The sequence below is a fragment of the Mustelus asterias genome, chromosome 7 (assembly GCF_964213995.1).
Source record: "Mustelus asterias chromosome 7, sMusAst1.hap1.1, whole genome shotgun sequence".
Classification (NCBI taxonomy): domain Eukaryota; kingdom Metazoa; phylum Chordata; class Chondrichthyes; order Carcharhiniformes; family Triakidae; genus Mustelus; species Mustelus asterias.
The window spans coordinates 109,755,672-109,756,632 of NC_135807.1; the positions used below are offsets into that span (position 1 = coordinate 109,755,672).

At 48.5% G+C, this 961-nt stretch overlaps 1 protein-coding gene across 1 annotated transcript in view; it reads left to right on the forward strand.

The window, feature by feature from the left end:
• The first annotated feature begins 310 nt into the window (after window positions 1-310).
• Window positions 311-961, forward strand: part of zfpm2a (zinc finger protein, FOG family member 2a) — a 978,760-nt gene continuing 978,109 nt past the window's right edge. Inside the window, exon 1 of the mRNA XM_078217130.1 lies at window positions 311-533. Within this exon, the coding sequence (XP_078073256.1) occupies window positions 494-533 (40 nt within the window). The 5' untranslated portion in view covers window positions 311-493. The remainder of the gene's footprint in view (window positions 534-961) is intronic.

Genomic DNA, 961 nt, shown 5'->3' on the forward strand with positions numbered 1-961 from the left:
GGGTCCCCTTTAAGAGTTACCAGGCAGGAGGCTGTTCCCCTCTCCCTGGCCGGGCTTTCTCTCTCTCTGTGGTCAATGTCTCCGACGCTGCGGCTGAGACCGAGGCTCAACATCGCGCACATGGTTGTGGGAGAGCAACACCAGGGGGGAGAGGAGTGAGAGGAGAGGGAGCAAGACGGGAGGAGGGGAGGGGCGCTGGGCCGCTGTCGGCGGGGGAGGCGGGAGGGGACAGACAGTTTTACGAGTAAAGAGAGCGAAGCGGCGGCAGGCTGAGCGCAAGCGCTCTGAGGGAATGAGCCTCCAGCAGCAGCAGCGAGCCAGTGAGTGAGTGAGGGGCAGCGGGCGCATCACCACGGCTACTTCTTCACTCTCTTTCCCTGAACAGTCAGTGTGCGCGTGCATCTGTCCCTCTCTACCTGAGCTGGCTTCCCATCGATACACCTCTCCATGTAACGGCTATCGATCCAGTAGCAACAGCTGGCAGTAACTGACCATGTCTCGGCGAAAGCAGAGAAATCCCAGACAAATCAAACGTGAGTTAAAACAATCCTGCTGATGATGGCACTGTCTTACTGAAATGTGTTTTATTATTATTTAATTTTCATTTGAGTGAAACTTTGAGTTTTACGATCACAATCGTTACAGTGTGTGCCAGGCCTGGTTTATGTAATAACATGCAACCAAATGCCAATGTTACTGTTCTATGTTTATTTTTTTTAAACTATGAGAGAAGGGTAATTGAAATTATACAAACGTAATTACGAATCTTGAAACCCTTCGGGTTGTACTGAATGGAAACTTTCTGTCAGCGAGCTTTGGTTGAAAATTGATACACGGAAGTATCGTTTGTTCATACTCGTTGCATTTAGAATTTCCCACAACATACTGAAACTGGATTTCACGTTCACAGTAGTTTTTGCTTTGCGATACTATGTACTTTTAAATCTGCAGACAATAAAAT